This window comes from Podarcis erhardii (genome assembly GCF_964252035.2).
Source record: "Podarcis erhardii genome assembly, chromosome: W".
In the NCBI taxonomy this organism is placed as follows: Eukaryota; Metazoa; Chordata; class Lepidosauria; order Squamata; family Lacertidae; genus Podarcis; species Podarcis erhardii.
Genome location: NC_138506.1, coordinates 1,726,534 through 1,752,894, shown reverse-complemented (window position 1 = coordinate 1,752,894; position 26,361 = coordinate 1,726,534). Strand labels below are relative to the sequence as shown.

At 46.0% G+C, this 26,361-nt stretch overlaps 1 protein-coding gene across 1 annotated transcript in view; it reads right to left on the bottom strand.

Moving 5' to 3' along the window:
• Positions 1-11,002: 11,002 nt before the first annotated feature.
• The window catches only part of LOC309333185 (putative CENPB DNA-binding domain-containing protein 1), a gene marked incomplete at its 3' end in the record, with an annotated part of 108,564 nt that continues 93,205 nt past the window's right edge, over positions 11,003-26,361 (bottom strand). Inside the window, exon 2 of the mRNA XM_081846585.1 lies at positions 11,003-11,717. Coding sequence (XP_081702711.1) covers positions 11,003-11,452 — 450 coding nt within the window. The 5' untranslated portion in view covers positions 11,453-11,717. The remainder of the gene's footprint in view (positions 11,718-26,361) is intronic.

The window sequence follows — 26,361 nt, the reverse complement described above, 5'->3', positions numbered from 1 at the left end:
CCAATGCAATTCTGGGCTGCATCAATAGGAGTATTGCATCTAGATCAAGGGAAGTAATAGTGCCACTGTATTCTGCTCTGGTCAGACCTCACCTGGAGTACTGTGTCCAGTTCTGGGCACCACAGTTCAAGAAGGACACTGACAAACTGGAATGTGTCCAGAGGAGGGCAACCAAAATGGTCAAAGGCCTGGAAACGATGCCTTATGAAGAACGGCTAAGGGAGCTGGGCATGTTTAGCCTGGAGAAGAGGAGGTTAAGGGGTGATATGATAGCCATGTTCAAATATATAAAAGGATGTCACATAGAGGAGGGAGAAAGGTTGTTTTCTGCTGCTCCAGAGAAGAGGACACGGAGCAATGGTTCCAAACTACAAGAAAAAAGATTCCAGCTAAACATTAGGAAGAACTTCCTGACAGTAAGAGCTGTTCGACAGTGGAATTTGCTGCCAAGGAGTGTGGTGGAGTCTCCTTCTTTGGAGGTCTTTAAGCAGAGGCTTGACAACCATATGTCAGGAGTGCTCTGATGGTGTTTCCTGCTTGGCAGGGGGTTGGACTCGATGGCCCTTGTGGTCTCTTCCAACTCTATGATTCTATGATTCTATGATTCTAGTAATCGTGTTTAGTTTTTGTCTCTTTTTCAACTGCCATGCTAACAGTTTTCCACATTTGTTTGCCGATTCAAATGATCTTTGTTTCATTAGTTTAACTTTCCACTCGACTTCCTGATTTGTCAATTTGGAATATTGTGCTTGATAAAGTTTAATTTCTCTCAAGATCTCCTGTGACTTCGGTTTCGATCTTAGCTTCTTCTCACATTCTTTAATTTTCTCCAAAATCTTGTCTTTTTTCTCATTCTGTGCTCTTTTCTTTATAGTGTTCTGTTGTATCAGAAACCCCCTCATAACCGCTTTGCTTGCGTCCCAGATGATTCTTTTTTCCACCATAGTGTTCAAATTTATCTCAGAATAGTCCTTCAAAACTTTTTGGGTCTTTTTGATAGTCTCCTGATCTCTAAACAAATTGTCATTCATCTTCCATCGGAAGGAGCCGGTTGGGATTAGTCTCACATCCATTTTTACGGCATTATGGTCGGAGCAGGTCTTTGGGCAGATTTCCACTTTTCTTATCTTAGGTGCCAGACCTCTAGTTACCCATATTTGGTCGATTCTTGTCCATGTCAGTTGGGCTTCAGAAAAGAATGTTCCTTCTCTTCCCAGGGGGTTCTTTGTACTCCAAATATCAATCATGTCCATATTGTCAGTCAGTTCAAAAAAAGTTTTAGGTAGTCTGCCATCTTTTGTCACATTTTGGCTATGGGACTTATCCATGTTGGTTGAAGCCACCCCATTCATATCTCCCATCATAATGATGTTGTCATAGTCCAGATAGTCCAGCATTATCTCATGCAGCTTCTTATAAAATTCCGATTTCCCCTCATTTGGTGCATAAATTCCTAATATCAAAAACTTTTCTCCTTGGTTTTGTATCTCAATTGCCAAAATTCTTCCTTGCTCATCTTTAAATAGAAATTTTGGTGACAGGCTCTCCTTCGCATATATCACCACTCCTCTTTTCTTAACTCGGTCCGAAGAGATAAATTCTTGTCCTAGTCTTTTGTTTATTAACACTTTTCTGTGGAGCCTAGTCACATGTGTTTCTTGCAAGCAAATAATGCCCAATTGTTCTTGTCAGGGGTTCAGAAGGAGAGACACAGGAGGGGGAGCAAATGGAGAGTGAGGAGGAGGAGTCCGAGGGGGGCGCAGGCAGTGACAGTGGAAAGAGTTATTCCACAAGCCTCTCCAGCGAATCAGAGGACTCGCAGAAGGGAGCGCCGATGGCCAGAGCGAGGGGGGTTCCAGGGTGGAAGCCCCAGGAGGAAGGGGCCAGCGGGGAGTCCCTGAGCAGCAGTTGGAAATCAGGACCAGCTTCCCCACCAGAGCGCAGTGGGGAGGGGGAGTCCCAGGAATCGGGACCAGTGCTCTCACCACCAGCGGGAGGAGAGGAGTCAGGTTTGGTCACGCCCACATCAGGAAGCGGGGAAACGGTCAGGAGGAAGGTTACCGGCTGGGCGCGCGCGCCAAGTTCAAATGTACAGGCGAGCGGCACAGCAGGGAGCCTGGGTAGGGAGCCAGGTCCTAAAGCCCGCCGGAAGGAAGGGGAAGACCAAGGGGGGTCAGCGTCAGAGGAGTCCAGGAAGGAGGAAACCCCAGAGGGCAGAAGGACCCAGCGAAGGAAAGAACAGCGTAGGAGGTGGAGCCGGGCTAGGATCTTAAACTGGTGTGGGAGGAGCAGTGAGTCAGAGGGGACTTAGCCGGTCTAGCGTCGAGACGTGGGTCTGCGCGCCCAGAGCTTTGAAATGGAAACTAAACTTCAATAAAGACTTTGTATATTATATCCACCGGGCGTTGGTCCTCTGTGAGCTGGGACCTAGAGGCAGACCTGACAGTAAGTCCCCTCTCACCCCCCTTTCACCAAGAACCTCGCAGCGAGGGGCGAAGATTGGTGCTTAACGAGCTCACAAAAGCAAGGCAAGATGACTACCGAACAGCAAATGGCAGCCCTGCAAAATGCAGTGACGCGACTCAACGAGGAGATACTCGCATCTAGGAAGAGGGGAGACGAAGCAGCTGCTGCCTGCAAGGATCTACAAGCCAGGCTGGAAGCGCTTACAAGGCAGGGGCACCCCCCCCCCAAAGCCAGAGGGGATTGGGCTGGGGAAGAGAGGGGGCAGCCTTGTGTCTCATTTCGATGGGAATTTGCAGCAGTACCCTAACTTCCGAGCAGACGTGCTGTTTGCGCTGCAATTGCTGGATAAAGACTTTAGAGATGAGCAGGAGAGGGTGGGATTTATATTATCTCATTTGCATGGAGAAGCTAAAGCGTGGCTGCGCAATCTGTGGAGAGATAAGGATCCGGCGCTCCGAAGTGCGGATGCCTTCATTAAAGCCATGGATTCGTGTTTTTTATCAACAATAGACATTGATATCGCCAGAAAACAGATACATGGGCTGAAACAAGGGAGAGCCACTGTGAGGGAGTATCATTCCTGCTTTTTTGCATTGGTGAATGCGCTGGGATGGGAAAAAGATTCAGCTGCAGTCAGAGACCTTTTCTGGGAAGGGCTGAATGGAGCTGTAAAAGACGAAATCGCAAGGGGAGAGAGACCCCATACCACCAAAGACGTTGTGGAGAGGGCACTCACGATGGGGGTTAGGCTGGAAGGACGCCCTTGGGACAAGGAGGAAGGGCATTGGGGACGCACGCCAGCGAGAGGACCGCCCCCCTTTCCCAAGGAAGCGGCGCGCGCTCGATCCATGCCTCCGCTGGGAGAGGGAGAGGAACCGATGGAGATAGGTGGTGCTAAGGCTCAGTCCCCAGCCGGAGCCCTAACGCCGGGAGCAGTCAAAATGAAGCCTCCTAGAGGAACCAGGAAGTGCTACATCTGCGACAGTGCTCAACACATGGCGAAAGAGTGTCCCCGGAGGATCCACAAGCACACTGCAGCCTCAGCAACAGTAACAGAATCAGTTCAGCAGACTGCACCACAGCAGGGAAACGGCACTGTCTGGCTGGAAGTGGAGCCACTGGGGCCCAGCCAGACGTATCAGTGAAGCAGTCCCCAGGCATCTTACAGCCCACAGACCCCCTCCCGCCCAAACCAGTGGTGCAGCTCACCGCATCCCTCCAGCTTCCAAATGGGCTCACCGTGGAAGTCCCCATTTCCATTGATTCTGGGAGCAATGCAGATTTTATAGGCATGGAGTTCATCCAGCAACATGGCATAGCCCTTCTGCCAGCGACGGTACCTCTGAACGTCGTCACGGTGGACGGCAGGGAGCTACTGGGAGGGCAAGTGCTACAGCAGACGCCGCCAATGGTGATGCGCATTGGTAATCACCGCGAAGTCATCAGCTTCAACGTCACCCGCCTGTCAGACACGCCCATAGTGTTGGGCATGAGTTGGCTGGATAGGCACAGCCCGGCATTAGCTTGGTACCAGCGTCAACTAACCTTCGGCTCCTCCTACTGCGCAGAACACTGCATCCTGGCTGACCTGGAAGATGAGGGGCAGGAGGATGGACCACAGCTGCACTTGGGCATCCTGCAAGCAGTACCTAACAAGTACAAAGAGTTTTTGGAGGTCTTCTGCGAGAAAGAAGCAGACAAGCTGCCTCCCCACAGACCCTACGACTGCAAGATTGACCTCCTGCCGGGGGCGACGCTCCCGACGGGGAAACTGTATTCCATGTCGGAGGATGAATTGCAGGAGCTCAGGGAGTTCATAGATCACAACTTGAAGCGGGGATTCATCCGAGAGTCCAAGGCGGTGGGGGGCAGTCCTGTATTTTTTGTAAAGAAACGGGACACGCCCCAGAAGAGGCTGGTCGTGGACTTTCGCGTCTTAAACCAGAAGACCAAGCCCTCAGCCTTCCCTGTGCCCAAGATCGATGACCTGCTGGCGACGGTGAGGAAGGGTCGCATCTTTACCAAGTTGGATCTGCGGGGAGCGTACAATCTCATTCGCGTGCGCGAAGGTGACGAGTGGAAAACGGCCATGTTTACGCCGCTGGGCACCTATGAGTATAGAGTTATGCCTTTTGGATTACAAAATGGCTCCCACTGCTTTCAAGCATTCATGCATCATGTCTTGGCGGGTCTTCTCTACAAGAAGTGCGTCTGCTTCCTGGACGACATCCTCATCTTCTCGGAGTCGCCGGAGGCTCACGAGAGAGATGTCAGGGAGGTCCTGCAACGGCTGCGGGAGCACAGGCTTTATGCCAAGCTGGAGAAGTGCCAGTTCGACAAGACGGAGGTGGACTTCCTGGGCTACAAACTGTCCGACAAGGGACTCGCCATGGACAGTACCAAGGTACGTGCAGTGCTGGACTGGAAGAGCCCACGCAATCGGAAGGAAGTCCAGAGGTTTGTCGGCTTTGCCAACTTTTATCGCAAATTCATCAAAGGTTTCGCCATGCAGACAGCGGCCATCACTGACACCCTCAGTGCCAAGAAGAAGAAATTCATCTGGACGGAGCAGGCAGAGCAGTCCTTTCAAAAGCTCAAGAATCTCTTCGCGTCCGAGGAACACCTGCTACACGTGAACCCCAGCAGGCCCATGAGAGTGGAGATGGACGCCTCAGACAGGGCCGTAGGGGCCGTCCTGTTGCAGCAAGACCACCAGGGGGACTGGAGGCTGTGCGCTTTCTACTCCAGAAAACTCAGCAAGTCGGAGCAGAACTACACCACCTGGGACAGGGAGTTACTGGCCATACATGCAGCCTTCAAGGCGTGGCGGCACTTCCTCGTCGGAGCCAAACACACGGTGCAGGTCCGTACAGACCATAAAAACTTGGAGTACTGGCGCACGGCGAGGTTCCTGAACCAGAGACACATCCGCTGGGCGGAGTTCTTTGCAGATTTCGACTTCAGAATAGAATACATCCCTGGAAACAACAACATCATGGCGGACGCGCTGTCCAGGAAACCGCAGTATCTCGAGGAAGAGGCACCGGCGGCGGCCAAGCACATGTTCGCACCGAAGGCGTGGGCATGCGCGTCAGCCACGGTGGACCTGGACGCAGTGCGGCGCGCGCTGCAGACGGACTCCTTCGCGCGAGCCAAGATGGAGGAGGTCCGTAGCGGCACGGCGAGGGACGACGACTTCCAAATACGCGACGGCCTGCTCATCCGCAAAGGAGCCCTCTACGTACCGGGAGACAACCTCCGAGCGAAAGTCCTACAACAGATGCACGACGCGCCCAGCGCGGGACACTTCGGCAAGGAGAAGACGGTGGACTTAGTAGCCAGAGACTTTTGGTGGCCCAAGATGAGAGGGGATGTCGCGGAATACGTCAATAGGTGCGACACCTGCCAAAGGGCCAAGCCAGTACACCAGCCGCCGGCAGGCCTGTTGGAACCGCTACAGACACCGTTCGAACCGTGGGAGAGGGTGGCCCTGGACTTTGTCACAGATCTGCCCAGCTCGAGGGGCAAGACGGCGGTACTCGTGGTAGTAGACTTGTTCACCAAGATGGCCCACTTCATTCCTTGCGCGAAGGTGGCTACAGCCGAGCAGACCGCCAAGCTGTTTATAGACCACGTGTTCAAGGTGCACGGCCTGCCACAGTCCATCCTGTCCGACAGGGGGCGCCAGTTCATATCCAACTTCTGGCAAAAGCTGATGGGTTTCCTGAACGTCAAGGTCAGCCTGGCGTCGGCGCGACACCCGCAGACCAACGGGCAGGCGGAGAGAGTCAACGCCATTATGCAGCAGTACCTGAGATGCTACGCGAACCAGCAGCCCTCGACCTGGGTGGACTATCTACCGTTGGCCGAGTTTGCCTACAACAACACGAAGCACGCGTCCACGGGGGTGACGCTGTTTTTCGCCAACAATGGGCGGCATCCCAGAACCTTCCCGGGTTTGGAGAAAGTGAAGGCAGGGGAGCCGCAGGGAGCAGAGGCCGTGGCAGCGGAGTTGCAGGAGATCCACGAGCAGCTCAGGAGGCAGTTAGAGGTGGCGAAACAGGCTTACAAAGTGCAGGCAGACCGACACAGGAGAGTGGGGGAAGACATCCGGGTAGGAGACTGGGTGTGGTTAGCAGCCCAGGCAGTTCCAGCCAGATCGCTGGCCAAGAAGAAGCTAGGGCACAAGCAGCTAGGGCCGTACCAAGTAGAGGCGCAGATCAACCCAGTGGCCTTCCGGTTGACACTCCCGGAGGGGTCCAGAATGCACCCGGTCTTTCATAGATCAGTGCTCACACCCTACAGAGAGCCCCACAGGTTTCAGGCACCAGGGACGGCGCCAGACCCGCTCAGGGAAGCGCCCAAAAAGGGGGGGTCGCCGAGAGGGGAGCCACTCAAGGAAGCCACAGAGATTTTAGACTCAAGGTGGGGGGAGGACGGGATCGAATATCTTCTCGCCACAGAGGACACCCCGGCCAGCGCCAACAGGTGGGTGCAGGATTACGCATTGGAGGAGCAGTGGCTCAAGGAAGAATTCCATACACTTTTCCCGCACAAGCCCATGCCGGCGGGCTTTTTTGACAACTGTCTGTTCACACCCACACTCTCAGCCAGCACTTTCCGGGGTTTCTCTTCAGCTGAGGAATCGACTCCGGGAGGCAGTTCCCCAGAGGGATCACTCTCAGGGTTTGGCACGGGGGGATCTTATTGGTGGGAGGACCAACCCGAAGTGGGCTGGCGCAGAGACATGCCGAAGGGACCCTGGGAAGTGGAGTCACCTCAGGCGACAGAGGGAGAGGGGGTCTTGGGTGATTTGGGGGCGGCTTCAGATTTCGAACACACCGCCCAGGAGATGGAAGCGGAGGAAATCGCCGTCGACGAGCCCATGGAGGACTTCCTGGACTTATCACGCTGGATGCACGCCTCGGGGGATGAACTGTATCCTGAAATTACCCCCACAACACTGGAGCACCCAGAACCCGCACCTGAAGAGGGGGAGGGGGGAAGGGGGGGCTTCGAGGGGGAGATGGATGTCAGGGGTTCAGAAGGAGAGACACAGGAGGGGGAGCAAATGGAGAGTGAGGAGGAGGAGTCCGAGGGGGGCGCAGGCAGTGACAGTGGAAAGAGTTATTCCACAAGCCTCTCCAGCGAATCGGAGGACTCGCAGAAGGGAGCGCCGATGGCCAGAGCGAGGGGGGTTCCAGGGTGGAAGCCCCAGGAGGAAGGGGCCAGCGGGGAGTCCCTGAGCAGCAGTTGGAAATCAGGACCAGCTTCCCCACCAGAGCGCAGTGGGGAGGGGGAGTCCCAGGAATCGGGACCAGTGCTCTCACCACCAGCGGGAGGAGAGGAGTCAGGTTTGGTCACGCCCACATCAGGAAGCGGGGAAACGGTCAGGAGGAAGGTTACCGGCTGGGCGCGCGCGCCAAGTTCAAATGTACAGGCGAGCGGCACAGCAGGGAGCCTGGGTAGGGAGCCAGGTCCTAAAGCCCGCCGGAAGGAAGGGGAAGACCAAGGGGGGTCAGCGTCAGAGGAGTCCAGGAAGGAGGAAACCCCAGAGGGCAGAAGGACCCAGCGAAGGAAAGAACAGCGTAGGAGGTGGAGCCGGGCTAGGATCTTAAACTGGTGTGGGAGGAGCAGTGAGTCAGAGGGGACTTAGCCGGTCTAGCGTCGAGACGTGGGTCTGCGCGCCCAGAGCTTTGAAATGGAAACTAAACTTCAATAAAGACTTTGTATATTATATCCACCGGGCGTTGGTCCTCTGTGAGCTGGGACCTAGAGGCAGACCTGACAGTTCTTTTTTCAATATATGAAATATTCTTTTCCTTTTCTCCGGGGAGTTGCAGCCATTAATATTCCAACTCAGAAGTTGCAGAGACATCCTGGACAAATCTGTTATTCCTTTGATGGTGGTATCTTTTTCTCCTGATCTTCAGATCCCAAAGGTGTAGGTGCTGGCGATGGCCCAGGCCCTGAAGGTTTTTCAATCCCTTTCTCCGTAGGCACTCAAACATTTTTCTTTATCCTCGGCTGTTTTAATTTTCACCTTCTTCCCTCTGAATGTAAAAGATAATCCTTGAGGAAATTCCCACCTGAAAACAATTGAATTACTCCTCAGCAATCTTGATAACTCAATATAGGTGGATCTAAGGTCCAACAGTTGTTTTGGGATATCTTTATAAATTTCTGCTCTTCTGTCCGAAATTTCTAGTGACTTTTCGTAATGTAGGCCTAATATTTTATCTCTTTCCTCCTTGGATCTCAAAGTAATCAGGCAATCTCTGGGCCTATCTTTCCTTGTTAATTTCCCAAGTCTAAAGGCAGTCACAATTTTAAAATCCTTTTCTTCCTCCAAAGGCCAAAACTTGGAAAATTCTTTTGTCAGGAATTCAACCAAATTCCCTTGTTCAAGTTCTAATATTGACCTTAATCTCAGATTATTTTTCCGACTCCGTAATTCTATCATAGACAGATAGGCCTGCTGTTCACCAATCTGCTTGTGCAATGGTTTTACCTCCTTCTCTAATTCTTCAACTTTTTGATTGGCTTCCTCAGCCAATTTACGATTTTCTGTAGTGGCTTCAAATAGTTTCCCAATTGATTGTGTATTCAGAGCAACTTATTCAGTTAATTTATTAACACTGGCTGTGTTTTGGTCAATCTTAGCCATTTGCTCATCTGCTTTTTTATCCAAAACTTCCAATTTTTCAAAAATTTTATCTAGTACTGAGCTGGATCCTCCTGCAGCCATAACTTCCAGCAGAGGTTGCTCAATTCCTTCTTCCTCTGCCAGCAACACAGCAGGGACAGATGATCTACGCGGCTGTGAGGTTAAAGTCAAAGTTGTTTGTTTAGCTTTTGCTTTAGCCGCTCTTGTTTTCCCAGAGCCACTCATTCCAGTTCTGTCTACAAGTCAAGGTCAAGCTGAGTATGTTCCCATGGGAATCCACCAGCCCAGAGGGTAAACAGCCAAATAGGAGGAAAGGAAAGAGAAAGCAAAGTCACATACAAGTATAAATCCAAAATCCTCTAGAGGGAGTTCAAATATATCTTGAGGGGAAAAGCCAAGTTGTTAAAGTAAATGATTTATAACTCCAATTAATCCAAAGCTCCAATACTTCTAAAACAATGTCCAAACAGCCGTTAATTTCCAAAGGACCTTCAGTTTTCTTGTAGATAACAGAGTTGGTCTTAAAAGCACAACAGTGTCTCTAACAAGTGCCAAAAAAAGTTTTTCAATGTAGCAGTTCCAGTAACACTCAGCTTGTAGCAAACCCTAATAACAAAGTGTCAAAGTCTGCAATCTGACAGTTCTGTTAATCAGGCAGTCCAATTGCCTGGGTTTCTCAGTGAAACTGTAATTCCAAAAGAAGAGGTAAGACACAGTCCATATTTAAAAAAATAAATCACTTAAAAAAGTTAAATCCTAGTTTAGCATATAAACAGCTCCAGTAGAGGCGCAGATTGCTTGTTTCTTAACGCCTCTTCAAAGGCTCCAAACATCAAAGTCCTTTGCTTTAGATCTTAAGCAGAAGCGGAAGACGGACTTCCTGGTTGCGTCTCCCGCTTTTTACCGAATTTATAATAATTTAGTCTCCAATTCTTACTGTCCTTTCTTACTCACGGTGTGATGGCCTGGGATTCCGATTCAGAGGCTGAACCAGAGGAATCCCAGCCTGCACAGGAGTCCCCGCCTCCAGGGCCGGCTGAACTGGGGCAAGACCTAGATTCTGAGGAGCCTGCACCTGTGTCAGATCCTCAGGAGCAGGCACCAGGTGAAACCCTTCTGGCCCCAGAGGTGCTTGAGGACTCAGTGGCTACAGGTGAGCCTCCTCCGGGGCCCAGTAACCCTTCGGCCTCTCCTGAACTACAGAGGCGAAGGGAACTGGTTGCTCCCAGGAGGAGTGCTCGCCTTAAGGCCAGAGGAGGCGGGGCTCCTGGGGGCCGGGACCGCCCCTGGCCTTAGAAGAAGATAAAGGTCAGTCAGCCCGGTCCCAGGTTGCGGGAGCAACGTCGTTGTTGGCTTCAGACCTTCCAGTGTTCCTGTTCCCTGCTCGGCCTCCTGTTCCTGACCTTCCAGCGTTCCTGTTCCCTGCCCGGCCTCCTGCTTGATCTTCCAGCGCTCCTGTTCCCTGCCCAGCTCTTCTGCTTCTGACCTCCCAGCGTTCCTGTTCCCCGCCCGGCTCCCTGTTTTGGACCTCGCCTCTCATCTCGTGAACTCTGACTACGATCACGGTACCTTTCCCCCGGAACCAGCACACACGGGTTGTTACTTTTCCAATCGAATGTCCCCAGGAAAAAAGGTCAGCGCTCACCGACAGCGGCTATGCGGCTTCACTCCACAGGAATAGCGATCGACTCACAACACCGCTCCAGCCCTTCCACGTTCCGAGACCCCTTACGGGGTCCCTTCTTCGTTTCGGGGGGCGCTTCTGGTGCCCGCTGAGTCCCACGACCACAGGCTTTCGCTGCCTGTGGGTTTCCAATGTGGGTCTCTGCTTCGCCGTAGCGGACGACCCGTTTCCGTGGAGCTTCCCCCTCACAGCGCAAGGAGGACCGCCATTGCCGTTCGCGCCGCCTCCGGAAGTCTTGCCTTGAAGACTTCTGGCTCGCCTGAGGTTCCTGGCTGTTCCCAGACGAGGTCTGCGTGCAAGGCCTTGGCCTTCTCACAAATGACGGCCTCAGTCACTGTGTCCCCTGCACGCTGCTTCTCTTCTAACCAGATGAGCAGCAACTTCTTGACCTCCTCCAGAACAGCTGGGCGGTTCTTCACGATCCTGGTGACTCCCTTGGCTGCATCAGTCGCAAGGATCTTCTCCCTCATCTTCAGGATGGTCCCGATGGTCGATGGATTCCTCCCGTACTCCCTGGCGAGGTCTGTCACACGCATTCCGCCGTCGTGCTTCCGGATGATCTCCTCCTTCATTTCCAGCGTCACCTTCTCCTTCCTCTCGCCGGCCTCTGCAGCAGCAGTCTTCTTGGGTCCCATGGCAGCACAGCTCCTACCTTCGTAAACTCACACACACACAAAAAAATCAGTGCTGTGCTTCAAATCCAAAAAATTCAAAAGCACCCAGCCACCCACCACACAGAAATTCAAACCCAGAACCAAGTCCTTGAATCCCAAACACCCCAACCCAAAATCCAAAAACCCCCCAAAAAGTTTTAAAAGTTTAACTTACCAAATGGATGCGAAAGAAGTTCTGGAAAAGCTTCAACAATCAATCACCGAAGTCTTCAGAAACCTCAAATGGCTGCAAAAGAAGTTTTGGAAAAGCTTCAAAAATCACCAAAGTCTTCAAAAAACCTCAACTGTTCCCCCAGCCACCCACCCACCACACAGAAATTGCAAACCCCTCCCCAACTGTTGCAAACCCCTCCCCAACTGCTCCCCCAGCCCCTCCCCAACTGCTGCAAACCCCTCCCCAACTGTTCCCTAAAGCACCCAGCACACAGAAATTCAAACTCAGAATTTATTTTTTAAAAAAACAACATGGCCCAATGGTCACAGAAAATCATAAAAATTCAAAAAAAAAAAAAAAACCCACAAGCTCCCAGATTCTTGCAAACCCCTCCCCAACTGTTCCCCCAGCCACCCAGCACACAGAAATTCAAACTCAGATTTTTTTTAAAAAAAACACAACATGGCCCAATGGTCACAGAAAAACAGAAAAATGCAGAAAAAAACCCCACAAGCTCCCGGATTCTTGCAACCCCCCCCAACACCAAGTCCTTGAATCCCAAACACCCCAACCCAAAATCCAAAAACCACAAAAAAGTTGAACTTACCAAATGGATGCAAAAGAAGTTTTGGAAAAGCTTAAAAAATCAGCAAAGTCTGAAAAAAGGCTACCAAACCGCGTGCTAACAGTTGCTCCTCGAAGTCAGGTCGCAACTGCAGCTCTTGAAGCAAAGCACCCTTGGTTTTAACGGTTTTAAGACAAAGGAAACAAAGTCGCAAGATGTTTTCGTCTTGCGAAGCAAGCCCATAGGGAAATTCGTCTTGCGAAGCAACTCGAAAACGGAAAACTCTTTCGTCTAGCGAGTTTTCCGTCTTGCGAGGCGTTCGTCTTGTGGGGCACCACTGTATGCATGCCACCCAAATATGTTATTAAAACCTTCTAAATCCAGAATGTCAGTGTTTTCAAGAAGCAGCCATTCTCTCAGTCAACAAAATGCGGCTGATTCATAATAAAGCTTAAGGTCTGGCAGGGCAAATCCACCTCTTTCTTTGGCATCAGTTAATATCTTAAATTTTATTCAAGGCTTCTTGCCCTGCCAGACAAATCTAGAAATATCTCGCTGCCACTTCTTGAAACATTCCATTTCATCCAAAATTTGCAATGTTTGGAACAATAACAGCATCCTTGGCAATACATTCATTTTTATGACAGCAATTCGGCCTAGCAATGATAAATTCAAATTTGTCCATATTTCTAAATCCTTTTTCACTTCCATCCAACATTTTTCATAATTGTCTTTAAATAAATTCACATTCTTAGCAGTCATATTAACCCCTAGATATTTCACTTTCTTGACCAGTGTTAATCCTTTTTTTATATATATATAAATATTTATTAAGGTTTTTAAATATAAATGCACACATAATAAACAATCTTACTTCTTTTACAACAATTTCATCACTTCTTTGGACTCCCTCACGTCTCCCGCTCCCATTTACATCGTTAAAATTTTTTTCCAAACAAATTATCAACTTGTTTACAATCTCATGTCCACTCATTCAGATATAATCTAGCACTTCTTCCAAAAATTTTTTATATTTTCTTTAGTCTCACTTATCATCAAATTTAAATCTAGTTTAGTGGTGGCCAGTTTTTTATAATCTAGCATCCTTCTTAACATTCAACCAAATTACAATGTTTTTGTAGATACATCTTAAATTTCTCCCAGTCTTCCTCCATCTTCTCTTCTCCCAGATCACGGATTCTGCCGGTCATCTCGGCCAGTTGCATATAGTCCATCAGCTGCATCTGCCACTCTTCCAGTGTGGGTAGATCTTGAGTTTTCCAGTTTTTTGCAATGAGAATCCTTGCTGCCGTTGTTGCATACATAAAAAATGTTCGATCCTTCTTTAACACCTTCTGGCCGACAATACCCAGAAGGAAGGCCTCTGGTTTCTTTGTGAAGGTATACTTAAATACCTTTTTCAGCTCATTATATATCATTTCCCAGAAGGCCTTCACCTTAGGGCATGTCCACCAGAGGTGAAAGAATGTTCCTTCATTTTCTCTGCATTTCCAACATTTATTATCAGACGAATGGTATATTTTGGCAAGTTTAACTGGGGTCATGTACCATCTATATATCATTTTCATTACATTTTCCTTCAGAGCATTACATGCGGTGAAGTTCAGCCCAGTGGTCCACAACCTTTCCCAGTCCTCAAACATAATGTTATGCCCAATGTCCTGTGCCCATTTTATCATAGCCGATTTAACCATTTCGTCTTGTGTATTCCATTTTAGCAGCAAGTTATACATTCTAGATAGTACCTTGGTCTTTGGTTCTAACAATTCTGTTTCTAACTTCGATTTCTCCACCTGGAACCCTAACTTTTTGTCATTTTTAAAAACTTCTTTAATCTGAGCATAATGTAACCAGTCTCGCACCTTATCCTTCATTTTCTCCAAACTCTGCAATTTCCAATTGTCTCCATCTTTTTCTAATATTTCCCAATATTTTGGCCATTTGGCCTCCATATTGGGTCTTTTTCGGGCCTTAGCCTCCAGAGGTGAAAGCCACCTTGGAGTTTTATTTTCCAATAAGTCTTTATATTTTGTCCAGACATTAAACACTGCTTTCCTGACAATATGGTTCTTAAAGGCCTTATTGATCTTAACTTTGTCATACCATAAGTATGCATGCCAACCAAAAGCATTGTCAAAACCTTCCAGGTCCAGTACGTCAGTGTCTTCGAGAAGTAGCCAATCTTTTAGCCAGCAGAAAGCTGCGGCTTCATAGTACAACTTTAAGTCTGGCAGGGCAAAGCCCCCTCTTTCTTTCGCATCTGTTAATATCTTAAACTTAATTCTGGGCTCTTTGCCCTGCCAGACAAATTTAGATATATCTTTCTGCCACTTCCGGAAGCACTCCGTTTTATCCACAATCTGTAATGTTTGAAACAAAAACAACATTTTTGGCAATACATTCATCTTAATAGCAGCAATTCGGCCTAACAAAGAAAGCTTCAATTTTGTCCAACTATCCAAGTCTCTCTTAATTTCAGACCAACATTTTTCATAATTGTCCTTGAATAGACTCAGGTTTTTTGCTGTTATGTTTACCCCTAGGTACTTTACCTTTTTAACCATAGTTAATTCTGTTTCTCTCTGAAACCGTTCTGACTCTATATCTGTCAAATTTTTTCCCAGCACCTTGGTTTTCTGTTTGTTTAATTTAAATCCCGCCACCCGACCAAAGTCCTGAATCAATTGTAATACTCTTTTCGTACTAGATTCTGGCTCCTGCAGGGTCAAAACTAGGTCATCTGCAAAAGCTTTAAGTTTGTATTGTTTCGCTCCGACCTGAATCCCTTCCACCAACCGGTCCCCTCTGATCATATTCAAGAGCACCTCCAGAACCGAGATAAATAACAAAGGGGAAATCGGGCAGCCTTGTCGTGTTCCTTTTTCAATTTTGAACTCTTCTGTAACCACATTGTTAACTATCAGTTTGGCCTTTTGTTCTGAATATATTGCATCAATCCCATTCTCAAACCCCCGTCCCACTCCCATTTCTTTCAAATTTCCCTTCATAAATTTCCAAGAAATGTTATCAAAGGCCTTCTCCGCATCTATAAAAATTAACACTGCTTTTGTATTTATGTCTGTTTGCAAAAGTTCCAAAATGTCAATAATGTTCCTAGTATTAGCAAACATATGTCTACCTGGGAGAAAGCCTGCCTGGTCTTTATGAATTACTTCATTAAGAACTCTTTTTAGTCTGCTTGCCAAAATGTCTGCAAATATTTTGTAATCCACATTCAGAAGGGAAATGGGACGATAGTTTTTGAGTTGTGTCTTTTCAGTTTCAGATTTTGGTATCAATGTGATAAAAGCTTCCTTCCACGATTCCGGCGCCTTCTTCCCTTCCATAATTTCATTACAAACCTCCATCATTGGTTGGATCAGATAGTCTTTTAATATCTTGTAATACTTGGAAGTCAGGCCATCTGGCCCTGGAGATTTGCCCAGTTGCATGTTCTGAATGGCTTGTTCAATCTCTTGTTGTGTTATTTTGTTGTTCAGGATTAATCTGTTTTTTTGTGACAACTTTGTTAGTCCATTTCTTTCCAAAAATTGTTTAATCTCAGCCTCGTCTTGCGGCCCTTGAGTGTATAATTTTTTGAAGTATCTCTGGAAGCACTTTCTAATTTCCATGGGGTTCTGAATGTTTCTTCCTTCAATTTCTAGGTTTGTAACTGTATTTAATTTCTGTCTCTTCTTCAACTGCCAAGCAAGCAGTTTCCCACATTTATTCGCCGATTCAAAAGTTTTTTGTTTCATTAATTTAATCTTCCATTCTATTTCTTGGTTTATCAGTTTGGAATATTGTGCTTGGTATAGTTTAATTTCTCTCAGAATCGGCTGTGACTTCGGATTTGATCTTAATTTCTTCTCCAATTCTTTAATTTTCTGCAAGATCTTATCTTTCCTTTCATTTTGTGTCCTTTTCTTTACGACGTTCTGTTGTATCAAGAACCCCCTCATCACAGCTTTGCTTGCGTCCCAGATAGTTCTTTTTTCCACCGTAGTGTTCATATTTATTTCGAAATAGTCCTTCAGAGTTTTTTGGGCCTTCTTAATAATCTCCTGGTCTCTAAACAAGCTATCGTTCATCTTCCATCTAAAGGAGCCGGTTGGCAAAAGTGTCATATCCATCTTCAGCGCGTTATGGTCGGAGCAGGTCTTTGGGCAGATTTCCACTTTTCTAACCTTGGGTGCCAGACCTCTAGTTATCCATATTTGGTCGATTCTTGTCCAAGTCAGCTGGGCTTCAGAGAAGAATGTTCCCTCTCTTCCCAGGGGGTTCATATTGTCGGTCATTTCAAAAAAGGTCTTTGGTAGTCTGCCGTCTTTTGTAACATTTTGATTTTGTGACTTATCCATGTTAGTCGATACGACCCCATTCATGTCTCCCATCATAATAATGTTGTTGTAGTCCAGATAGTCCAGCATAATCTCATGCAACTTCTTATAAAATTCCGATTTCCCGTCATTTGGTGCATAAATTCCTAATATCAGAATCTTTTCTCCTTGATGTTGTATCTCAATTGCTAAGATTCTTCCATGTTCATCTTTAAATAAAAATTTAGGTGACAGGCTCTCTTTTGCATATATCACCACTCCTCGCTTCTTTACTCTGTCCGAAGATATAAATTCTTGACCAAGTCTTTTGTTTATTAACACCTTTCTATGGAGCCTAGTCACATGTGTTTCTTGTAAGCAGATAATGTCCAATTGTTCTTTTTTTAGTATATAAAAAATTTTCCTCCTTTTTTCCGGGATGTTACAGCCATTAATGTTCCAACTCAAAAGTTGCAGAGACATCCTGAATAAATCTGGTTATTTTTCAAGGGGTGGTACCTTATTTGAAGGATCTTCAGGGTCCAAGGGTGCAGGTACCTCTGGTGTTTCAGGCCCTGGAAGTTGATCAATTCCTTTGTGAAGGTCCTCTCCGTATACGTTCAGAAATTTATCTCTATCTTCCAATGTTCTGATTTTGATCTTCTTCCCTCTAAAGGTAAAAGATAGTCCTTGAGGAAATTCCCACCTAAAGATGATTGAATTCTTCCTTAGTAATCTTGTCAACTCCAAGTAGTTAGATCTAAGATCTAACAGTTGTTTAGGAATATCCTTGTAGATCTCAATTCTTTTGTCCAGAATGTCCAGTGACTTTCCGTAGTGTAGGCCCAGAATCTTGTCCCTTTCCTCCTTTGACCTCAATGTTATCAAACAGTCTCTGGGCTTCTCTTTCTTTATAAGTCTTCCGAGCCTAAAAGCTGAAACAATTTTAAAATCCTTTTCCTCTAAGCTCCAAAATTTGGAGAATTCTTTGGTCAAAAACTCAGCTAGGTTGCCTTCTTCCACTTCTGGTATTGCTCTTATCCTTAAATTGCTCTCCCGGTTCCGCAGTTCAATCATAGATAGATAGGTCTGGTGTTCACCTACTTGTTTGCAGAGTGGTCTTACCTCTTGTTCTAAATTTTCAAGTTTTTGGCTGGTATCTTCAGCCAATTTCCGATTTTCCCCTGCAGCCTCCTTCAATTCTCCAATTGCTTGAGTATTCTGTGCAACTTGTCCAGATAATTTATTTAAACATTCTGTGTTCTGGTCAATTTTATATGTTTGCTCATCGGCCTTCTTGTCCAAAGATTCTACTTTCTTGTCCAAAGATTCTAATTTTTCAAAAATTTTCTCTAGAATAGCAGTGCTTGCCCCTGAGGCCATATCTTCCAATTGTAATTCCTCAGTTTCTCCCTCCCCTGCCCGTGGCAGAGAGGCAGCTTCCTCCTCAGAAGGCAAAGTAGGCACAGATGATCTACGTGCCTGTGAGGCTGCGGTTAAAGTTGTCAAAGTTGTTTGTTTAGTTCTTCCTCTCCTTCTTGCACCACTCATTCCAAGTTATCTAAAAGTCAAGGTCAAGCTGAGTTGTTCCCATGAGAAAGCAGCAGCCCAGATGGTAACAGTCAACAGAGGGCCGGGAAAAGGAAAGTAAAATACGAGTCACTGCTATAAGTCCCAAATCCTCTAGGGGGAGTTTAAAATATTTCAAGGAAGAGATCAATTTCAGTTAAAATAAAGTCAAATTTCTAAAGTCCAAGAACCTTCAATAAAAAAATTTTCAGCAGAGTTAGGGTTTAATACAGCAACAGTGTTTCTGGTGGTGCAAACTGGTAATCCAAATGCCTCAAAGTAGCAAGTTCAGACTCTCTCAGATTGTTTCAAAGTTCAGATTCAAAGTATCCAAACTGCAAACTGCAAACTGAGAGCTCAATTTCTCAGGCAGCTCCAGCACCTGGGGTTTTTAGTTAAAATGTAGCTCCAAGAGAAGAAAGATATCCCCATGCAGCTAAAATTTATAAAGTCCAGTACATAAAATTGTTATTCCACTTGAGATAAAGTTCAATGGGTGCTCAGATCAAATAGTTTAAAAGGTCTCTCTTTGCCTCCACTCCTCCAGCTCTTTGCGTTCAAGTTCAACGGGAGCGGAAGACGGACTTCCTGTTTTTCGTCACTCCGCTTTCAGCCAAATTTAATGTTTTAAAGTTCCAAATTGCATACAGTCAATTATTTACTCACGGGTTGTTGTTTTCAAAGCAAAAATTTCAGGAAGAAAGGTCAGCGCTCACTGGCAACAGCTACGCGGCTTCACTCCGCCGATTGCGGAACGACCCTCAGCGCCTCAGCCTCCTCCACGATCTGGAGCCCCTTACGGGGTTCCTTCAACGTTTTGGGGGCCGCTACTGGCGCCCGCCGGGTCCCAGGACCGCAGGCTTCTGCCGCCTGCGGGTTTCCGTTGTGGGTCTCCGCTTTCGCCGTAGCGGACGACCCTTTCTCGAGCGGAGCTCCCTTCCCGGTTAGGAAAGGGCAGCCATTACCCTTCGCGCCGCCTCCGGAAGTGTGACCAGTGTTAATCCTGTCTCCTTCTGAAACCTCTCTCTCTCAGTCACTGTTAGGTTTTTCTCTAAAACCTTAGTTTTCATCTTGTTCAACTTAAAACCCGCTACCTGACCAAATTCTTGAATTAGTTCCAATACTCTTTTAGTACTAGATTCTGGCTCCTGTAATGTCAATACCAGATCATCAGCAAATGCTTTCAATTTGTACTGTTTAGCTCCGACTTGTATACCTTTAACCAATTGGTCCCTTCTAATCATATTTAGCAAAACCTCCAGGACCGATATAAAAAGCAGTGGCACTTTGAGACCATACAAGGATTTTTTTAGAACACAAATCAATCCTTTCTTTACCTATATTCCGTCAGGTGAATGCATATAAATCTGTTCGCCCAGGTCCCCGTACAGAAATGCAGTGTTGACATCATGATGAGAAACGTTTAGTTTCTCCTTTGCAGCAATTTTGAGCATAAGCCTAATGTTCTCATACTTCATGGTGGGAGAGTAGGTCTCGTGATAATCTTGACCTAGTACCTGCGAAAATCCTCTTGCCACTCTGGTCTGTCTTGGCCTTAAAGACCCATTTGCTATCAATTAGCTTCATTCCTGGTACGATTGGAACCAGTTCCCATGTTTTGTTTCTCTCTAAGGAATTAAGCTCAGTCTGCATGGCATTTAACCATGGTTCAGCATCCTTCGAGGTTAACTCTTTGACCTCTTGGAAGCTTGAAGGCTCTTGAATCTTCCCTGAGTTATTTATAACAGTTGTAGCTGTCTTTCAAACTCATCAACAAATCTTTTAGATGGTCTGCCCTTTGTGGCTCTTTCAGATCTGCGAATTATGCACAAGTCTTCAGGACTAATCTCCTCTTTCTTAGGAGAATCGCGGCCAATAGTAAACTGTGGCTCCAGACCCCAATCAGTGTCAGACTCTTCGGATGGTCTGAGTGAGGCCTTTGCACTCTTGTAGTCTGCCGTGTCATCACTGTCATCAGCAGCACTACCACCTCTCATTGAACTGGTGTCTGAACCTGTGTCATCATCAGATTTCTCATCATTATTAGTATCAGGATAACATTGGAAAATTCCTACATTTTCTCCCCACTTTGCATTATATTCAACACTCCTAGTGAATCTCACTGTCTTCGTGTCAGACATTAATACTGTAAGCACCTTTTTCGTATCCCACGAATATTCCATGCATACCACGTTTGCTCAGCTTGGTGCTCTGAGGTGTGTGAACCCACATGTCAGAACCAAAAATTCTCAACTGTTTAACAAATGGTTTCCTGCCAAACAACTTGTCATAAGGTATGCAACCTATTGGTGAAGAAATTTTTCTGTTATGCACATAAGTAAAACAATTGAAAACTTCGGCCCAATATGAATCAGGCAAATTAGCATCACTCGAGAGATTTCATGCCCTGCTGGAACGTTTGATTTGCCCTTTCACAGAGACCATTTTGCCATGGAGCTCTGTTGGATTCCTTTCTCAGCTAGAAAAGCTTCAAACTGCTGAGAAGAGAATTCTGCCGTCAGTGAAAAGACAACCCACTTGTCTCTTGTGGGCATTCTGCAGCCAAGCGCAGAATTCCTTGAACTTAGGAAACGCTTCTGACTTCTACTTGAGCAAGAAAACATAAATATATCTTGAAAACTGATCTATCCATACCATGAAATATTGTGCTTTACCTAAAGATGGCTTTAATGGACCAACAAGGTCTGCGTGCACAATTTGGTAGGGCTCTTTGGCTTCCCTGCCAGATATTTTACCCTTTGGAGCAATCATGTTCTGCACATGATTTACCGTATTTTTCGCGCCATAGGACGCACCGGACAATAGGACGCACCTTGTTTTAGAGGGGGGAGAACAAGAAAAAAAAAATCTCCCCCTCTCTGCCCAGCGCCCCTTCAGCGAAGCGGCAGGAGGCGCTGCGCAGAGAGGGGGAGAATTTTCCCCCTCTTGTTTTCCCGCTCTAAAACAAGGTGCCGTTTAAGGTGCGTTCAGGCGGCTACCTTGGAAGCCTTGGAGAGCGAGAGGGGTCAGTGTGCACCGACCCCTGTCGCTCTCCAGGCTTCAGGTTCCTTTCGACCTGCTCTTTGGGGCTGGCGGGGGGAAGCCCACCACCAGCCCCAAAGAGCAGGTCAGGGAGCAGCGGAAAGGCGCAGCGGAGAGGCTCCTGCCATAGTCGTGCGTCACCTCTCCAGCTGGCTATGGCTTCTTTAGCCCCGCACGCGCTCTCCCAGCTGGAGAGGTGGCGCGCAGCTAAAGAGGCTCCTGCCATAGCCGCGTGTCACCTCTCCAGCCGGGAGAGGGTCGCGGGGATATGGCGTCTTCGCTCCATAGGACGCACACACATGTCCCCTTCATTTTTGAAGGGGGAAAAGTGCGTCCTATAGAGCGAAAAATACAGTACATTTCATGTGAAATCTGCAGAGTTTAATGGTCATCCCCTTTACCAGATCAGGCATCTTGGCAATGGCCTGAAAATTTAGATGACCGAGCCTCCTGTGATGGTCATGGAAACAATTTGCATGCGAAATTTTGTTAGTAGACATTGCACAACACATCTGATTACTTCGCATATCAACATCAGTATCAACATCATCATAGGATAATAAGAATAAGCCATTCACACAGTCAGCATATAGATCTCTTCTGTTCTTCCTGATGATACATTTCTTCCTGCTGAAGGAAATGTTCAACTCTTGCACTGTGAGCTGAGAAATGCTCAGCAAGTTGTCCACCAAACCTGGAACAAAAAGAACATTACAAATCGTGGTTTGCCGATTCCTTCCATTTTGCAGTGTACTCAACATCCCTAGTGAGAAGAACTATGTTGGTGTCAGACATCAATACTCTGTACTGGCCTTTTTTGTAACCCAGAAATATACCGTGTGCACCACATTTGCCGAGCTTCTTGCTCTGTGGTGTCTCCACCCACACGTGAGACCCGAAAATCCAAAGGTGTTTGACATAGGGTACCTTCTGGCACAGTTTCTCATAGGGTGTGCATTTCATAACTTTGGAGTATCTCCTGTTATGAGTTTAAATATAACAATTCAGCAGTTCAGTCCAAAACTCATTTGGCAAGCCTGCACTAAGCAGTAACGCTTTCATGTCCTGTTGCAACACTTGGTTTATCCTTACACACAAACCGTCGTTCCATGAAGACTTCTGGGTAGCAACTTTGTGCTTCACCCCTTGTTCAGCCAGGAAACTCCCAAATTCCTGTGAAACAAAATCCTGTCTCTGATCTGTGAAAAGACAATAAATTTTCACATCATGAACAGATTTTACCCATGCACAAAATTCTTTGAACTTTGTTAGAATCTGATTCTTCCTTTTTAACATATAAATCCATGCATATTCAGAATAGGAATCAACCACAATCAGGTAGTACTTGGCATTGCCTCTAGAGGGTGATAGAGGACCAATTACATCAGCATGCACCTGCTGAAAAGCTCTTTTGACTATTTTACTAGGCTTTCTGCCCTTTTGAGCCACAGTGACCTTTGTTTCTACACATCACATGTGTCACATCATTATCAACATCATCATTACATTCATTACTATCAAATGAAAGTAAATAAATACAGCCCGTCCTCATTGTAGGCAAACAGAAGATCATCTCCATCCTTTGCGATGATGCACTTCTCCCTGTCAAAAGAAACACAGAAATCTTGTGCAGTTAGCTGAGAAACACTGAGCAAATTATGTCAGTCCCGGAACATATAGTACATTTTGTACTGTGGTCTGGATGCTTTCAACGTATATTTGAAACAAGAAGAATTTAAAATTGTGAGGGCCTTCAGACTAGGAAAAGGAGGAAAGAAGATCAAAATAAGGGACTGTCTGATTACCCTCCGATCTAAAGAAGAGAGAGAGAAAATTTTGGGTTTGCATTTTCAGAATCCTTTGATAATTCTGCAATCAAGAGTGGAAATTTTTAAAGACATACCGAAACATCTTTTGGATCTTAGATCCAACTTTGGAAATTTGGTTGCCCTTCTGAGAAGGAACAAAATCATTTTCAGGTGGGAATTCCCCCAAGGCCTATCCTTTGGTTACAAAGGAAGAAAGATAAAAATAAGATCAGTTGAGGAAAAAGACAAGTTTTTGGGAAACCACGAAGAAGACCTGCAGAAAGAACTTGGAAAAGAGCCAGAAGTTTTGGAGAAGAACTCACCAAAAAGAGGGAAATCAACACCACCGACTGATATAGAAAAAGTACTGGGTGCGGGTGGAGGAAAAGCAGAGTAATTACATCATGACACTGCAAGTACTAAGCTGGAATGTGAATGGACTGAACTCCCTGGAAAAAAGGCGGAGAGTCTTTCATTTATTAAAAAAAGAGCAATTGGATTTTATTTGTTTACAAGAAACACATGTGACAAGGCTACATCGGAAGATTCTGAGTAACAAAAGATTAGGATATGAATTTATTTCATCAGATAAAGTTAAGAAAAGAGTAGTAGTACTTTATGCAAAGGAGAGCCTGTCACCGAAATTCTTATTTAAAGATGACCAAGGAAGATTTGTTGCAATTGAAATTCAATCACAAGGAGAGAAGTTTTTGATAGTAGGTATTTATGCACCAAATGAGGGGAAATCGGAATTTTTCAAGAAGTTGCATGAAATTCTGATGGACTATTTGGACTATAATATGATCTTGATGGGAGATATGAATGGAGTGGTGTCTACTAACATGGATAAGGCCCAGAGACAGGTGATTACAAAAGATGGCAGATTACCAAAGATGTTTTTTGAAATGGCTGACAATATGGACCTTGCTGACATTTGGAGAACTAAGAATCCCTTGGGAAGAGAAGGAACTTTCTTCTCTGAAGCCAAAATGACATGGACAAGAATTGACCAAATTTGGCTAACTAGGGGGCTGGCTCCGAAGATTAAAAAAGTGGAAATTTGCCCCAAAACTTGCTCCGACCACAGTGCGGTGAAGATGGAAATGAAACTAACACCAATTGGTTCCTTTAGATGGAGGATGAATGACACCTTGTTTAGGAATGAAGGAGTGATTAAAAAGGCCCAAAAAACCTTGAGAGACTATTTTGAGATAAACATGAATACCACTGTTGAAAAAAGAGTAATATGGGACGCAAGTAAAGCAGTTATGAGAGGGTTTTTGATACAACAGAATGCAATTAAGAAGAGAGCTCAAAACGAAAAAAAGGATAAAATTTTGGAGAAAATAAAGGAAGGAGAAAAGAGACTGAGAGCAAAACCAAAATCACAGGAGATCCTGAAAGAGATAAAGTTATATCAAGTACAATATATGAAATTGATGAATCAGGAAATAGAATGGAAGATTAAACAGATGAGACAAAAGACATTTGAATCGGCTAACAAATGTGGGAAACTGCTGGCTTGGCAAATGAAAAAAAGACAAAAACTTAATACTATTACTAATTTGGAAGTGGAGGGAAAGAATATACAGAATCCTGTGGAGATCAGGAAGTGTTTTCAGGAGTATTTTAAACAGTTATATACACAGGAGACCCAGAAGGAAATGGATATTGACCGATTTTTGAAAATAAATGGACTACAAAAAATCTCTCAAGAGAATAAGTCAATGCTGAATTATAAAATAACAGATCAAGAGGTGGAAGGAGCCATTCAGAATATGAAATTGGGCAAATCTCCAGGGCCGGATGGCTTGACTTCAAGATATTATAGATCTTTGAAAGAATGGCTAGTACAGCCTTTGAAGGAAGTTTGCAATGAAATATTGGAGGGGAAAAAGGCACCAGAGTCGTGGAAAGAAGCATATATTACACTTATACCGAAAATAGAGTCTGAGAAGACACAGCTTAAGAACTACCGCCCCATATCTTTGCTCAATGTGGATTACAAATTTTTTGCTGAAATCATGGCTAAAAGATTAAAAAAGGTATTGGTAGAAGAAATTCATAAAGACCAAGCGGGCTTTCTCCCGGGGAGACACTTGTCAGATAATGCAAGGAATATAATTAATATTTTAGAAAAATTACAAGTGACTATTAATACTAAAGCAGCTTTGATATTTGTGGACGCGGAGAAAGCTTTTGACAACATTTCTTGGAGCTTTATGAAGAAAAATTTACAGGGAATGGGGGTAGGCCAAGGTTTTGAAAATGGTATAGGTGCAATTTATTCAGAACAAAAAGCAAAATTAATTGTGAACAATGTAATTACAGAAGAATTTAAGATTGAGAAAGGAACACGACAGGGCTGCCCAATTTCCCCATTGCTCTTTATATCGGTCCTGGAGGTTTTGCTCAATATGATTAGAAGGGACCAATTGGTTAAAGGCATACAAGTCGGAGCCAAACAGTATAAATTCATAGAATCATAGAATCATAGAATCATAGAGTTGGAAGAGACCACAAGGGCCATTGAGTCCAACCCCCTGCCAAACAGGAAACACCATCAGAGCACTCCTGACATATGGTTGTCAAGCCTCTGCTTAAAGACCTCCAAAGAAGGAGACTCCACCACACTCCTCGGCAGCAAATTCCACTGTCGAACAGCTCTTACTGTCAGGAAGTTCTTCCTAATGTTTAGGTGGAATCTTCTTTCTTGTAGTTTGGAACCATTGCTCCGCGTCCGCTTCTCTGGAGCAGCAGAAAACAACCTTTCTCCCTCCTCTATGTGACATCCTTTTATATATTTGAACATGGCTATCATATCACCCCTTAACCTCCTCTTCTCCAGGCTAAACATGCCCAGCTCCCTTAGCCGTTCTTCATAAGGCATCGTTTCCAGGCCTTTGACCATTTTGGTTGCCCTCCTCTGGACACGTTCCAGTTTGTCTGTGTCCTTCTTGAACTGTGGTGCCCAGAACTGGACACAGTACTCCAGGTGGGGTCTGACCAGAGCAGAATACAGTGGCACTATTACTTCCCTTGATCTAGATGCAATACTCCTATTGATGCAGCCCAGAATTGCATTGTTCTAAATTGTTCTAAATGGCTTTGAACTTCTAGAACTCCCTGCCTGCCCCTCCCTGAAAGGAGGCCGCCCTAAAGGGGGCCTAATAATAGGCATCTCCCTCAACCTACATTCTAAACTTACTCTAGTACAGGCCTTGCCTCCTTACGCCCTTACCGGGCTGATTGCGGGGGAAAAGATCTCACTTCTAGTTACAAATGTCTACTTGCCACCTGGGGGTTCCTCCTCCGAACTTGGCTCTAAATGGGGCTCGCTAGAAGAGCATTTGCTCTCATGCTATGTTAAGTTTCCTAATACCCCGGCCATA